The 12,803-nt window shown below is 38.2% G+C and overlaps 1 protein-coding gene across 1 annotated transcript in view; it reads right to left on the reverse strand.

Annotated features, from left to right (window-relative positions):
* The window catches only part of MYO1E (myosin IE), an 81,039-nt gene that overhangs the window by 18,013 nt on the left and 50,223 nt on the right, over window positions 1-12,803 (reverse strand). Inside the window, exons 15-19 of the mRNA XM_088519723.1 lie at window positions 12,061-12,146; window positions 11,390-11,471; window positions 10,199-10,305; window positions 6,239-6,337; window positions 2,390-2,534 (exon numbers count right to left, since the gene is read on the reverse strand). Coding sequence (XP_088375849.1) covers window positions 2,390-2,534; window positions 6,239-6,337; window positions 10,199-10,305; window positions 11,390-11,471; window positions 12,061-12,146 — 519 coding nt within the window. The remainder of the gene's footprint in view (window positions 1-2,389; window positions 2,535-6,238; window positions 6,338-10,198; window positions 10,306-11,389; window positions 11,472-12,060; window positions 12,147-12,803) is intronic.

Genomic DNA, 12,803 nt, shown 5'->3' on the forward strand with positions numbered 1-12,803 from the left:
AAAGGGAATTTCTTGTTTTTTTTAGTAGTGCAAGCACTTGGCTAGCAATTATGGCATTACCTCAGAGTCTGCTGACTTGAGTGCTGTTTATCAGTTCCCTCTACTGTGTGTGTTAAATATTCTTAAGCATTTCACTTCTATCTTTCAAGAGACAAAATTAATTAAAACAAGTGAATTAAGAAGTGGACTTGGGCATTGGGATCCCTTGTTCAGTTAGCTGTTTTAAACCATGCAAATCTAGAAAGCGTTGCTCACAGATCTTAAAAGGAAACTAGATCTAGTGCAAACCATTTCCACAAGACCTCACTTGCTCTCGTGAAAAGTTATTTATTCAGGTGTTTGATGGAAATGTAAATAATAAAGCCTCCTGTCTGCCACCCTTACTCCACAGTTAGCTGGCAGCTTATAAAAATCCCTTCATAAACACACAAGCACTAGATGGGATTTCAACATGCAGCCATTGTGCAAAAAAAGAGCCCTCTGCTTCACCGAGGGCCATAATCAGGCCCTTAATCAGAGCAATTCAGGTTACAGCAACAATGCTAATGTCTCTCGTGAACGTGTGCCACTTATTTTCCTAATAGTAATGCTAAATGCAAAACCTCAACACAGAAGGTTGTCAGAATGATGCTTAAGGGAGCCAATAAAAACATCAAAACTTAGGTCAATAAAGTTATAAAATACAAATACTGGAGAAATTTCTACAAACATGTATTTATTACACAGCCTTCTCTAACACTCCCTCTGAGCCAGTCAAATCTATTTTTTTTATCCTATTGGTGGTAACAGGTGCTCTTTTTTACTGGGGGGGGGAAAAAAATCTTACTTTACCATCTAAAGGTTCATTTTCCTCAAAAGTAACAGGGTCCTGGCCCAATAATACATTACTAACAATGTGAGAGCTACTTGTCTTTTTTACTCACAAAGTAAACTTTAGAATATACAATTTGTAGTACTAAAATTTATTTTTGAACTTAAAGTCTCAAAATAATTTTAGTCTTCTCAAGAATTAACTTCATGGCTTTTCAAAAAAATACATTTTGACAGAGTGTAATAGTGATTGAAAACATGTATTTAATTTACATTGAAATGTAAGTTCCACAACAAATTTTCTCTTTTCAGTCAGTGCCAGGTTGTCTGAAATGTGAGAACTGCCCTCTAGTAAAACTCACAGAAATGCTATTAAGTAGCATTTAAAGGCAACTAAGACAGTATTACACAAATGCAATAGAATGGGAAGACCCAGACCACTGCTGCAAGGATTGCCATAATGAGTGCTGCTGGATTTAATGATAGATGTGATGATAGTGCTTTTCAAATCTCTGATAGTGTTGCAAAATGCAGTATGTTTTTCATATGATGTATAACACATAATTTGCACCCCTTTAGCTGAAAGATACCAAAATTTAGGGTCTTTCTTGGATGGCAAGAATAGAAACTCCTGAATAGGTGACTGCCTTTTACACAAGAAACAACACAGTTTGGAGTATGACTTAGGGGAGGGATTGTTTCCTCCTGCTCAGCAGAGATCTTCCTCTGTGACTGGGTGCAGCACCCACACTACCTATAGACCAGAAATACGTTTCCACAGAAGAAAATGATAGTGGTAAAAGCATTCTGGTTTTATCATGATATGTAACTTCAGGAAAAGCACCAAGAAGCCAGCCAACCCTAGCTGCCAGGCGTATGGTGCACAAATGAAGCCTGACTGCCTCTGAAACGATGAGGAATACATGCCTCTGAACACAATATATTTTCCCTTGCCAACTTTCCTGAATAGTATTGTAGGAATTTTGTTTCGAACAGATTTTATGCATTTAGCAGCTGCAGAATACAAACAGCCTTTTGATGGCTCCCTAGTGTTTTCCATGAATGGGAGTTAGTTTCAGTCACCCTCTAAGGTAGTTATCCAATAATGCAAAATGTTTCCTTCTATTTAGGGGTTATTTCTCATCAGTAGCTCTTGTACTGAGAAGACCCATTTTCTTTCTTAAACTAACAGTCACAGATATACTGTCATGCCATGACATTCCTTCATATGACAATTTCTGTTAACTGTCATTAAATGCACGAGAAAGACAAGATGGGATGTGAAGACATTTCATTGTAAAGTGACACATATCCCATCTTGTCTTTCTCGTGCATTTAATGTTCTTTGTGTCAAACAGCATCACGATAATGCAGGTTATTATGTACCATGCCCATTATGCAAGTGCCTAGAATCCCTGCTGCACCCACCGTGTCAAGGCACTGCCTGCTGAGCAGCCTGACTTGTATTTTGAGATTTCTCCCACCCTAGCAGATCTCGTGCAGAACTTCTGAGTAGGCAGGCCTTTTATTTCAGCAAAACAGTATCACATTTTAAAAACTCACATCCTGCTGTACTTACAGACTCTGGAGCTTTGATGAAGACTTTAGATTTCCCAAGCTGGTATTGGTCAGGATCCATGTTGACCGACTGGAGCAGGTGGAGAACTCCTTGTTTCTCGTCTCCTTTCCAAGAAGGCCAAGTTGCTTTGGTCAGAATGGCATATCTGAACAACCAAAAGAGAAGAGGAGATTAAAACCTGGCATCATGCAACAGCAGCAGAGTATTACCAGCTCTTAGTATTAGCCTTAGGGATCTGACCATCTGCCAGGACTTGGAGGAAGTGCAGAGAGGCAGAGGACACAGAATTTTAAGGTACTCTTCAGCAAGACTAAACTACTGCAAGAAGGGCAACAGTGTCCAGGATATTCCATTTCCAGATGTTGAGTTATTTTGTGACTGCAGCTAATTACATAAAGCTTTGCTTGCTGTGCCCTCCTAAATTCAGGGCAAGGATATTTACTCCAGTGGTTTATAGTCCTGTGTTAAGTAACTCCATTCTTGGTATTTCACTGATCCCTTCCAATAATGGGGACGGTTTCCCATTAAAGCCCTTCTCTGTCTCCTTTCTGGCTCTTGCAAAGGCCTTTTGTGTTTCTAAGTGAGTGGCCAGCTCATGCTCCTAACACATCAGACAACAGCTGGTCTGCTCTTAGCACTGGCCTCTTCCCAGGACGCCTTTGGCTAGGCCGGCGCAGCAGGAGGGAAGCGGCTGAGATGCTGGTGCTGTCCGCAGCGAGCGCTGGGAAGCGGCATGACACGGAGCAGGGCGGGAGGCAGGGAGTGCCCTGGCAGGGCACGGGCTGGAGAGGCTGCCGTCCTCACGGGGCTCCCCGCGAGCCCTGGAGAGGAGGTGGATGCCAGCGTGCAGCGAGCACTGAGGGCCTGGAGCTGCCCTGGCATAACTGGAGCAAGCAGCTCCTCTAGAAGCAAGGGCCTTTGACAAGGGGAGTGAAGAAAAGCTAAATCATTTGGCAGTTTTTACACACAATCTTTTCGGCGCTCAACTCTTGGCAATTTTCTTTCCTAATGCGTTAAGTGTATTTGAGTTATATGGACTAAATCATGCTTTATTAGTAAAACTATTCAACTAATGAAAAAGGCAATAAACTACAGATTCTGTTTGTTATAATTCCCAAGTTGCTCTTTTTTGGGAAGATTAAGGCAGCTCCTAAGTATTAATGAAAATGTTCTCAAAAACACACAGGGAGTTGTTAGAATTCAGAGGATGTTCATTATTCATTTCTGTCATGTCTAAAGTGTTATCCAGCCAAGCAGCAGGAACAGTGTCATGCAATTTAGAGAAGATTATACAAAGAAAAACATCAACTGATTACAAAGAAAGATTGCAATAAGTCTTAATACATACATTATTTGCTGAAACTACTCCAAATATTTCTGAATAGGAAGCACCTGAAAAGAGTATACGACTAACCTGTGAGCAATCCAACGGGATTCAAAAGCATCTGTTATTTTGCTAACTCTTAGTTATCAAATGTTTAGGTAGTGTGCATAATGGTGTAACAAAGCATCTCTTATACCATCTTAAATATTTAAGTACATCAGATGTAACCTATGTTATAGATAAATTTCTGTATTTATGTACTTTATCACAGATAGACAGATGCAGAAGAGTATAAGGGGTTATAAATTAAAGCAACTCACACCTTATTTAATTAACCTCTTTGTCAAGATCATCATAAGACATTCAGCAGTATAATTGTATAGGCAGGTGTAAGCAAGTCTAAACTGAAAAGAGCTGAAGTTAGAGACCACCAAGACTAGGATAGCTTCCACACAACAGAATTTTACACTATGCTTCAGCATGCTGCAAATTCTACCTTACCTCTTCCAAGAGGAGGAAATAAATTAAGATATGACCTTTAAACCTCTAAAATAAAGGTCTTGGGTAAAAAAAAAAAAAAAGACTTGAAAATCTCCCTTTTTTATGAATTCAAGTTAATTCTATACATCTTACTGAGTAACTGAGAAGTCTGAAGGGCAGAAGAAACAGATTATTCTACAACACCCAAGAGTTAAGCCTTCCACAATCCTTGAACTAGATATTCTATAATGTGTGAATTCACTGCCATTTAGAAATAGCACTTCCCTTGGGTGCATACTTAATGCATGCACAAGAAATGCTGTCCTCTAAACTGGTCATGTCAATATTCATGTATCTTGTTTTTTCAAGGTTACATGTGATTTGAGTTTGCATGGGGGATTTTTGGCACAATAAGTTTGTTCTCAAAATGCTAGAAAAAATACAACTCATTACTGCAAAACAAAAAAGTTATCTGTTAAACTCACAGTAAGTTAAGCCTAAATACAGGAATATGGAGTTTGGCTTTTGGATTGGCTATCCTTTAAAACACAGGCCTTTTCAGTGACTGGCTTTTTGCATGCAAATGTACATTTCAGACATAAATGTCTATTGAGAATGTAAATGCCCACTCCTTGGAGCTGCCAAGGAACTCCCAAGGAAAACAAGTGTCCAAGCATGCATTTCCTGCCCATCCATGCCGCAGCCCACTGCTACTCACACTGACTCACGGTGTCAGAACAGAGCTTGATCTGGCTGCTAGAGAGCTGCAAATGGAAAGGTTGCAGCAAGAGTTTTACTTGTAACAAAATGCTAATTTTAACAAGATTGATGCAAGACAAATATCTAAATTCAGTGGAAAATGATTTCAATGGCCTTGAATCTCTGCATATGAAGAGAAGTATAGAAATATATTCACCTTTCTGTAACAGCACGGGGCTTGCTCTGAGCAGATCGCACAGGGAGCTTCCCAGAGCTGCAGAGCTGTCACGCGTGATCAATGTGCAACAGCTATGGAGCCTAGATTTGATGTTCATTAGTCATTTGTTATTCTGTCTCAGCAATTGCTTTCTAGTAGCGTAATGCAATCTAAGCACATTTTTGTGAGTGGTTTTGAAGATCATGAACTAAAAAATAGGATTGGGAGTTGTTCCATATTAGAAAGATTAGTTTCATACCTGAAAATATTTTAGGTCTATTACTAGATGATTAGAACACTCTCACGTAAAGACTTTTACTGGCTTTGTTCTTTCTGCCCAATGAATCACACTCTATTCTTTGAAATAACTAATTACTTTTTTGTTTTTAATTCTCAAATTTAACAAAGGCTTCTAACAAAAGCTCATTTGTCATGCAGCATCCCAGTTTTACTACTAGTCAGCTGTATCTCAGTTTTCAAAAACAAAAGTTGAATGTTGTATAAATCTTGAAATTGCTTTCATTTAAGAGCGTTTCAGTAGCAATTGGCAGTAGTTAATCCATCCCAACAGCTGCTCCTAAGACACTGAAAAGAGATTGGGCGTCACAGAGCACTGACTTGTTTTCACTCAGTGAACAGCTGCAGTGGTTTGAGTTCTTACTGCTTCCAGCTGTTTGAACACCAGCATGAGGATATAACATGAGCAATTTAAGCTAATATATTACTCTGCTCACTGGTGTGCTTGGAAGGCAGGCATACTTTTCTCCACCCTTCCTCTGTCATGCTGGAGAGCTGCTGCAATTTAAACAAAGCTTAGCAGCTAGACATTCAGATTCCAATGTACACAGCTCAACTCTAAAGTTCCTCTCTCCTATGTTGAATTCTTTTTACCTTTGAAGAACCCTCTTATAACACTAAAAGAAGTGAGGCCTTAGGCAAATTTACAGAAAAAAATGACAGACTTTCAAAGACAACAAAATCTGTAGAACCTGGATTCCAAACATAGGTAAATAGGAAAATGACAAAGATAAGTAAGAAATGGGAATTACTAAAAACTTGCAGCTTTTTGTTTTTCTCATCATCATGTAAACCACTGTGTTGTAGTATTTCAAAATGAGTATTACCCTACCTCTGCAGAAACTTCTTGAAGACACGTCTGTAGGCGTAGCCAGCTCTTCTTACTCGAATATTTTCTTTCAGACCTAAATATTCTACTTGATGTTTTACCCTGCAGATACCAACACAGTAAGATTATAGTCTGTCTTATTTAAAGTTCATATGATGTTTAAAGACTACTAAAATTCATGCACAGGTATATGACTACATATTCTTACACATTAACATAGACTGCATGGTAAGATAGACATTCAAGGCAGGCAGGATACATCACTGTAATATTAGGTAGTTAAGTTTAACTTCTTAACTATCCTCTAATTTACATATCACAGAACCACAGAATGGTTGAGGTTGGAAGGGACCTCTAGAGATCATCTAGTCCAGTCCCCTGCTCCATCAGGGACACCCAGAGCACGTGGCACAGGGTCACATCCAGGCGGGATTGGAAGATCTCCAGAGAAAGAGACTCCACAGCCTCTCTGGGCAGCCTGTTCCAGGACTCTGGCACCCTCACAGGAAAGAAGTTCTTCTCATATGGGGATGGGACTTCCTGTGTTCTAATTTGTACCCATCACCCCTTCTGCTGCTGCTGGCCATCACCGAGAAGAGTTTGGCCCCATGAGTAGAGATGAGACCGGCCGCCCCCAGCCTCTGGAATCTCTGAGGAGCGGCTGGAACACAAGGGGATTCATCTCTTCCCCAACTAGCTCCACCCCACACCCTGCTTGCAAACTGCAACAACCATAAATTCCAAAGCAGGAAAAAAGCTAAAGAAATGCCTTCCTTTTGACGTTTCTTTTTCTGTTTTGGGAATTGTGGAACATATTTGACATTCTTTCTTAAATATCCTGCTAGTCTACTTTTTAATGCTTGGGAACTTAATTTCAGTTAACTTCATTAATGATAGATGACTGCTGCTGCTCTTCTTTGCGTTTCCTTAATTTTCTCATCTAAGTTATCATGGGGCTGGAAGACACAAGGATAGTTTACAAATCTAAATTCCAAAACACAGTGTTTGGGAGTTCTGCGGCTGCTTTCAGGTAGGGCGAAGCACAGAAGCTTTTACCTTTCTCTCAGAAAGGTGAGAGCTGTCAAGATTTTAGTCCTCTAAGTCCAACGAACATTATTTTAAAAAGAGACTTTCTTTACATATAATCATGGAAATGTAAGGCTGGAAGGAAGCATTTAATCTTAAACCTGTTTTGGTTTTTGTTTCTCTGCTTTTACAAGAAAATATAAAAGTTTTTCAAACCCTGGAACCTCTAGGCTGTTAATTCACTGTTACATCTCTAGCATCTCTAGCTATTTTGAAAGGTTAAATTCACTGTAAAAGCACTGATGGTTGACTTTTTTTTCTTTTTTTTTTTTCTTGAGACATTCCTTTTACATGAGTCGCAGGATAAAGGGGTAGAACTTTGGAAATGCCATGTTACAAGTGACAAAAGCCCTCCAGTTATTTTGTATTTAAAGACACCCAGAAGTATTTTATTTCATAAGTGCTCTTCCTAAAGCTCAGTAAAAACCACTGTACATTTTAATCTTATGGTATTCAAGGAATAAAGACATATGTTTTGTGCCTACTCCAAGAATGCCAGTGCAGTAACAGTAGAAAGTTGATGGTCAAAAATACATTTTCCTGTTTATAGCATTCCCTCCTCTTCACATCTGGAATAATGCATTAAAGCAACAGTATTACTCTCTTTTTCTTAGCATCCTGCCAATACTACTGTCCAGCAACAGAGAATTTGAGACAGTATTCTGTTTTTCCTTTTTTTTTTTTTTTTCTCCTTTTCCTGAGAAAAGGCACTCTTGAAAATCTTCCTCCAGGCATCAACCTCAAGCAGGTCAGGGTCTGAGAATTCAGCTAATGCAGCAATTTTGAACACCAGGCCAAGTAGTTGTGCCAGGAGCCGAACAAAAACACATTTCTCAAGGAACGGCCCCATTTTTGAATAACTAAAGTATTATACAAAGTTTAGGTATTAGTCAAGGTCTATCTTAAAGTGCTAAATATCCTGAAATTATTCAATAGCAGTGTGAACCTGGAATGACATGGCTGTTAGGGGCATGAGATAATTAAGTAAAAATTAAAAAATAATAATTTTTTTAAAAGTACTTTTTGCTATTATTCAAGAGCAGCATTTTCACAGCCAGGTAACATGCTACCACAGCAGATTATCTATACAAATTACTCCGGTCATTTTTAAGTATTAAAGCATGTGTACGGAACAAAAAATAAGCACAGAAGAAAAAAAAATCCACTAAACCAACATTCAACAAAATGCTGCCCCTGCTCAGTTCTGTCTCATCTTTCCACCATCTCAGAACTTTCTCACCATGAAATCATGAAACAGCAAAATTAAACTGAAGTGCGAGTTGCAATATACTTGCAATGAAATCTTTTTTTCCCCACGAATGTCACTGCTATAGAAAATTTGTACTCATTTGAGCTCTCAATATAATGCATCAATAATTATAATTTGGAAATGGAGAGAATGTTAGTATTTTTAAACAGGGATGCGAGTTCACTATCATAAGGACAGCTTTTGTTTGTGTCTGGTTTTGATACTTTAAAATTCTTTGTCACATATCTGTATTTTAGCATCAACAACGGCTGCATTCGCCCAGCACCATCCTCCTGGTGAGGCCAGGAGAACTCTGCCCATTTTAGCCCCAAAGCGGGTTTCCTGATCGCAGGCCTCTTGTCAGCAGGAGCCTTTTGTTTGCTTGTTTCCTCTGTTTCCCAGCAACCCTTTCCACAACCCCAGGCCTGTTTTCCAATATGTAAATGATTGATTTAAAAAGCCACTCAATTATTTATAGCTTTCTGTTTTGTTACAGGTTTTAGGCATGCTTTTTCGAGACTCCATTTTCCTCCTTCGGCCATTTCTGTGAGAAATTCAGTGGTTTTTGGGGATGGCCAGTGAAGAGAGGCTGCTACTTTCTACTGTTACTGCACTGGCATTCTTGGAGTAGGCACAAAACATATGTCTTTATTCCTTGAATACCATAAGATTAAAATGTACAGTGGTTTTTACTGAGCTTTAGGAAGAGCACTTATGAAATAAAATACTTCTGGGTGTCTTTAAATACAAAAAAAAAGAGAGACCTAAATGACATTTTCCGGGCACACTCGGCTCCTGAAAATGCTCTCTGCATCTGCATGTAATGGCGGGAGGCGAGTTCTGGGGGTGGTGACGTGGTCACGGACGCTCTTCATCAGACTTAGCAAACTTTGTCGCTGTGACAAAAATAACCGATTACTGTATCAGCACTTTTACTAAACCAAAAGTGCTTGGTAATGATATATTTTAGGGTTAAATAATGTAGCCTTCATCATTAAGGAAAAAAAAGAAAATATGTTTTCTTTGATACTATGATGATACTATAAAACACCACACAGTTTTAAAAAAAGTTTTGAAAGAGATTCAATAAACCAAATTGATTAGGGCATCTATTTTATGTCTGTATAGCCAACTGCTATGATATTCATGTGATTTCTCTTTAAAAACCTGGCTACTGAAACTTTAAGAGTCAAGAAATAAAAATATCTTCCCTATTTTTTGCTACAGGGTACTTCTTGGTAGTTGTTGCATTTCTTTTTAAACTTTTCTTTGAACGTTTTTGACACACAAAAGCAAACTTAGACGCCATACTGCTTTTCAGCTATCCAGTGTTTGTAAAGAACAAAACAAAATTTAGAGTTTACAGTGCTTACTGTGTAAATTCCACACTGAAAACTCAGTCTTTAACAGTTATGTTACTGACCCATTCTGCAAACTTTGATTATTCTTAACTGAAAAGGAGAAAAATAAGAATTGCTTATATTAACTGCTGATTTAAAGCAAGAAACCACAGATAATGTTGAGAACTTAGGAGAAGTCATGGAACAAGTGGTAACAATGCAGATTTTTTCTGGAAATTTTCCAGAGGATCTGGTTCTGCCCCACCACATCCTCTCATTAATTCATACCTGCTCTCCTCCCAGTCTCGAGGCTTCTTTGTTTCATTGGGTTTGATGCAGCGGATGTAATGGGGTGTGCATTTCATCAAGGTGCCAACAAGGTCATTTGCTTGTTTCTGTAAAATTGAGGGAAAACAGTAGGATCTGAATGGAATAGGTTAAACCTCAGATATTTCTAAAAGTAATCAGCCATCTTCCGATCCATTCTGTATGTTACCAACAGTGTTGGGGGTAATGTACAACTATGCTAGCACAGAGCTGCATTTCAACTTAGAAAGACTCTCCCCATAACCTGTAAAAGCTCTATGCAGGAAAGCCATACCCTTATAATAAATACATTTAATCTGTGCAAGGTAAGAGGGAAGAAATTAGCAATATAATCAGTAATCAGTAACTTCCTTGCCTTCATTTTAGGTTTTTTTTACATTGACTTTTTTATTTCCTCCCTCTTACCTTTTGTCCATTCTTTGTGTGTTTATTTTTAATTAGTCCTTGCTCTATCAAATCATTCTACTCTTTGGAAGAAAATCGTCACCCTACACACAACCATCACCTCAAAAAGTATTATCTGGAAACAGAATCACATGGCGTTCTGCTCTGAGGACACACTTCTTCAGGCCCTGTAATATTTAAACTAATAAATTTAAACATGGAGCCATGTGTTACAGGGACTGCATCTGATGAACTTGACTATGAAGTGAAATATGAGGAAAAAGGCTGAAAAAATTTTTCCAAGTTCTGCAAGCATGTCCTTTAAGCACCACTATATCTGGTCTGCAGAAAATCTACACAAACATTGGCTGCCTGTGTATTATGTTCAGCAGAAAACCCTCTGACTTTAATGGGCATCAGATCATGCCTGGCTGAATTTCTGCTCTGTATAGAGATTAATTCTCTGTTAATAGTAGGACATAAAAGGGCTGAGTGAAGGGGCTCTTTCAGGATGCACATGCTGGTACTATAATCACTGCTATCAACCGCCCACTTGGAAAAAACAATTGCTGCACAATACAACCAAACAAAATGTTTAATGAACGGTGATGCTTGGCAAATGCAAGTACAACAGCTCACATAACGTAGCACTTTGCAATCAGCATGCCCTTAGGTCCACCTTTTAAAACGTCTGGACAGTGGTAAACAGCAAACCATTTTTAATTTCAGATATATGATCAGGCACACACTTAGCAAAACTAAACATACTTTAATTTTACTGCCCGCAGTGGTAGGACGGCCTTTCTTGTCTGCTTGGAGGTTTTCAGGAAACAGAGCCTTTATAAAAGGTCTAGAAAAGAATCAATACAAAAGAGTTGGTATAGAAAGACAATTCAATGCCGGAATGTTATGGAATATGCTATTAAGAGTTGATAGTTGAGCAGAGTATAAACAGCTAGCTATGTTAAGCTGGAGGTATATGGAGTCTATTTTAAGATTAGTATTGTTCTAAGAGCTTTACGCAGCATAAAGATTTTCCTCTATTTAAGAAAGTCCTTAGAAACATGATCTCCACATTCCAGACCCAAAAAACAAGCATTTAGAAATAAAAGTGCATAACAAAAAAGGGCTACTTGTACACTGTCTGAGATAAGGCCCAGCAGGGCTGTTCAGCTCCTGAACAAATAGCTATCTGTAAATCATTTGATTCAGACTGTACTACCTTATATATTCATTCAAATTTGCAGAAAATGGAGATCAAGTAAAATGCAGGTGATACTGTTCTCTAGTACCATTCTATAAACTACTCTTTGCTGATGTTTATTTCCACTTCTATGCAAATGGTTTCACAAGCAGGAAAGTAGGGGGGAAGTTAGGCCCTCTGCATCCATCTGAACTAATAGATTAGTCCTAGTTTTAAGCAAGTTTTGCTTACGTACAAATCACTGCTCTGCATGAGTTCAATCAAGTCCGTGAAAAGAACATCACGATTCCTCTCGCAGAATCCATCCATATCATAAGATACCTGGGCCAAGGTGGAAAATGATTGCTTGGTAAGTTGAGAATCCAATAATTAGTTTAAATTATGTCCTCACTAATAATTGTTCTGATCTTTTTGGCTAGGCTGATATTACTTAAAGATGCTACAATAAGTCAAAATATGATAAAATCACACTATAATAAGTAAGTCACAGTATATATTATTTAAATCTTTCACAACAAATATACTTACATGGATGTATTTATATTGAGTGGAAAAGAGTATTACGAAACTAGTAAAGGGAATATAGCACAAGTGAATTTAGTATTAAATGATAGAGAAGAAAAATATTTTGCAAAAGTGTTCATTGTTACCAAATATAGCAGCATTAAAATACTTCATGAATACTCTGAGAAATGTACCTAAATAAGATGGGGCTGTACATAATTATTCCACATTTATTGGTATATCATCATTTAATCATTCCTAGCTGAATCCTTTTAACCTACTACCATTATAATCAAGAAGGAAATTAATATTTTCTTCATTAATAAAGAATTAGAGGCACTTATTCACTACATAAATTTAATATTCAGGTTGGGTTAGTATGTTTGCTAGCAGCAAGGCCCAGATTTCTCTCTCCTAACTAGGGAGATATGTTAGGGTTTATTTGTTCTAAACTCTCCGGGTTGTCTCCTGAGA

Source organism: Tinamus guttatus, unplaced genomic scaffold (genome assembly GCF_059628265.1).
Source record: "Tinamus guttatus ecotype Peru unplaced genomic scaffold, ASM5962826v1 Tinamus_guttatus_pri_ptg000004l, whole genome shotgun sequence".
Taxonomy (NCBI): Eukaryota; Metazoa; Chordata; class Aves; order Tinamiformes; family Tinamidae; genus Tinamus; species Tinamus guttatus.